Below are 3,806 nucleotides of genomic sequence, written 5' to 3'. Positions count from 1 at the left end.
GATGTTCTATGGGGGACAAACTGGCCACTGTCAACGAAATACACTTCTGACTTGTTCTGTGGGGAGAATTGTCATCTAGCGAGTGAGTAGGCGAGTTAGTAGCCAGAGGTCTAATCTCCCCTATAGAGCATACTTTTGTCTATAGAGGATAGAACGTGTCATTGACTTTGAATTATTAATTAATTTAAAAATCAAAACAAATGAGCACGATAGTCAGCAGCAACACATAGACTGTGTGTATGCGACAAGTGTAGTCTTGTAGGTATTGAAAGAGTTTTGGTGTAGACTTATTGAAGTATTGTTTACGGCATTTTGACATTTGGAAATTATTAGTCTCAAACATCTACTCAAAATGGCTAATTTTTCAAGTCAGCCAAACTCGTTTGGAAATTTTGGAATGGCAAATGGCATGGTTTATGGTGGCAAGATGTGTAAGCCTTAAATTCAGACACGTAAGGTGTTCATTACATATGATGGAGTATGAAAAATTCAGACACGTAAGGTGTTCATTACATATGATGGAATATGACAACATGGGTTAACGTATCCTCAAGTTTTAATCAGATTTGCCCTTGATTTGATATTAGAATCCGACTAATTTCGGTTCAATGCATGATGTATATTAAAACCGACAACTGAGAAGAAAAAACCACCCCAATCTTTAGGCGTGAGGCAACTTCCCTCTATATCCCCTATCGGCGAAAAACGGATAATTGTTCAAGTAACAAAAGCACTTCAGAATTAGCTAATCTATATAATATCTCAGTAAAAACTATTGGCCACAGATAGACATTTCTTCCACTGCCAGGCGTCTGTAATTAAGAGAAAGAAATAATAGCCGAAAGAAAATGGATCGTTTAGCATTTAACTGCTTGAAACGTTTCATTTTAGCTCTTGCTTTGCTTATTCTCCAGTGCAGCTACCATTTATTTGTTGCTACTGGAGACACCCTTTCTATGGGGGCTTCTCTGAGGGAAAATCAGACCATTATTTCGAAGAATGGTACTTTTGAATTGGGATTTTTTAGTCCCAACGGAACCAACAACTGGTATGTTGGCATCTGGTATGCTCAGATCCCTGACAAGACCATTGTTTGGGTGGCTAACAGGGAGACTCCCATCAGAGACCTGCCCGGCGTTTTGACGCTCTCTACATCTGGTTATCTCACTGTCTCTGATTGGCAAGGACAAAACATTTGGTCTAGTAATAACACTCAGCAAACAAAGGCATCCAGAGCTTACATATTGGACAATGGTAATTTTGTTCTATTTGGCGCCCAAAACACTTCTGAGATTGTGTGGGAGAGCTTTGGAGATCCCACAGATACACTTTTGCCTACGATGAAGTTATGGAAGGGCTTGAAATTAAACTCTTGGAAGAGTTCGGTGGATCCAGCGCCTGGGCCCTTCTTTGACCAAATGAATCCATCCCCGGGAGAAACTGACCTTTCAATGCACTATAAAAATGGCGTTTCATATTACAGTACGGGAGCATGGACTGGTAGCTACTTTACCACTTTGCCAGGGGCTCTTTCTTATACCATTTTGAAGATGGAATTCCTGGTGTTTTCTCCCACAAGAATGTACTACACATATAAGCTTGGACCCCAGGCTAGTACGATGATGGCTAGACATGTTCTCAACAGGAACGGCGAGATGGTACTCTACTATTGGACTAATAATAATAGCTGGAGCCCGATTTGGTATCAACCCCAATCAAGCTGTGGCGTGTATGGCGTATGCGGGGCGTACGGAGTATGTTTCACCCAAGAAAACATTCAGTCATGCAGATGTATGGAAGGCTTCCACCCAAGAAACGCTATTGCCTGGAGTTCTCAGGAATGGTGGTTAAGTGGTTGTGTTCGGCGTACTCCATTAAACTGCGCCGCCATCAATGGCAGTGGCACGCAGGATGGTTTCCTCCAAGTTACCGATAAGTCTTTGTCTGATAAAGAGCCTTTTCAAATCACGTCAGAGTGGACTCTACTAGGATGCAAAACTGCTTGTCTCAACAATTGCTCCTGCACGGCCTTTGCTTTCACCGATTCTAATTCTGATGTTTGTAAATTGTGGTATGGCGATCTTTTAAGCATGCGGGCTAAGGCCACTTCTTCTGACGGCCAACTCTTATTCATTCGATTGGCTGCTTCTGATGTGTCACTGTTGTCAGTCCACGCGGGAAGAGGCAGCAGCAGAGTAATTGCACTCTCCATTTCAATTCCTCTGGGCGTTGCCGTTTTGAGTTGTATGTTCATCGGTGCATGCATTATTCAGAGCAGGCGCGGAAGACTGCTTCAGAAAGTCGAGGAGTACGACGCACCAACATCACTTAGAACATTCACGTACAAAGAGCTCAAAATTGCAAGCAGTAATTTCGCCCATGAGTTGGGAAAGGGAGCATTTGGCTCTGTCTTCAAAGCAACTCTGCGAGACAAGACACTTGTAGCCGTGAAAAGATTAGAGAGTTCCGCGCAAGCAGAAAAGCAATTCCGTGCAGAAATTAGCACCATTGGAAACATACATCATGTGAATTTGGTGAGGCTTCGCGGATTCTGCGTGGAGGGGTCCAAAAGAATGCTCGTGTATGAGTACATGCAAAATGGGTCTCTCAATTCTTTCTTGGGCCGCAAATCCAAAGAAGAAGACAAGGTGCTGGACTGGAATACCAAATTTGGAATTGCTTTGGGCACTGCAAGAGGGTTACTTTATCTTCACGACGAATGCAGAGATCGCATCATCCATTGCGATATCAAGCCAGAAAATATTCTTCTAGACACGGATTTCTCTCCGAAAGTGTCTGATTTTGGACTAGCAAAGCTTGTTGGCAGAGAATTCAGCAAAGTGCTGACGACAACAAGAGGGACGATAGGATATTTGGCTCCCGAGTGGCTGACCGGCGTGCCGATAACAGTGAAGGTGGATGTATACAGTTTTGGCATGACCCTGCTCGAAATAATCTCAGGCCGACGAAATAGTGATTTGAGTGTGCAGGAATCTCAACGCTACTTTCCCACTTGGGCAGCAACTCAAATTCTCAAGGGAAACACAATTGGTATGTGGATGAAAGAATTGCAGATAAGGCAGATGTTGAAGAGGTGAGAAGAGCAGCCGTGGTAAGCATTCTGTGCATTCAAGAGGATGAGAATGCGAGACCAAGCATGGCTCAAGTTGTCCGAATATTGGAAGCCAAATCAGAAAGTAACGTGGAACAATACGAGAGGTGCTTGCAAGCGCTCATAGATAATCATTGTGTTTACTAGAAATTAGTAGTTATCTAATTATTAATGTTTTCGATGAACTAGCTAATGTAAAGTAGTTATTATTATTAATATTAGTTATAATTCTTAACGTGTTATGTATTAATATTAATAAGAATTTATGAAAGGTTTTTTTTTTTTTTAAATTGTCATATTTTAGTTGTTAATAATAAATTCATACTATATGATAGTTGTAATTTTTTTGGGATTTGTTTTTTATTTATTTTCAAAGAGGATTTGACTTTTTAATTGATCTCATTTTTAGTCCGTGTCTTATATAAGGCAGAGACTAATGTTTTCAGCTTCACTAATTTGAATTAAATTGTCCTTCATAAATTTGTTGAAACACTTTAAGCTATAGTTAAACTATAATCTTATATTTTTTATTTATTAAAGTGAATTTCTTAAAAACTTTGGGCATTTTTTGATTGGTGACCGAATATTTTACTGAGGTTTTAATAAAAAAATTGGAAAAAAGAAATCGTGAACAATGACAAGCAAAAATTAAAACACGTCTTATAATGTTTATTACAGGCAGTACTATTTCTGA

At 40.2% G+C, this 3,806-nt stretch overlaps 1 protein-coding gene across 1 annotated transcript; it reads left to right on the top strand.

Annotated features, from left to right (window-relative positions):
- The first annotated feature begins 848 nt into the window (after nucleotides 1-848).
- Nucleotides 849-3,098, top strand: LOC131036412 (G-type lectin S-receptor-like serine/threonine-protein kinase At2g19130). Its single transcript, XM_057968296.2, has one exon. It carries the CDS (start codon nucleotides 849-851, stop codon nucleotides 3,096-3,098), a length of 2,250 nt encoding a protein of 749 aa, XP_057824279.2.
- Nucleotides 3,099-3,806: the final 708 nt, after the last annotated feature.

The sequence above is a fragment of the Cryptomeria japonica genome, chromosome 6 (assembly GCF_030272615.1).
Source record: "Cryptomeria japonica chromosome 6, Sugi_1.0, whole genome shotgun sequence".
NCBI classification, from domain to species: Eukaryota; Viridiplantae; Streptophyta; class Pinopsida; order Cupressales; family Cupressaceae; genus Cryptomeria; species Cryptomeria japonica.
Note: the sequence above shows the minus strand (reverse complement) of the source record. Positions and strands in the feature narration are given on the sequence as shown.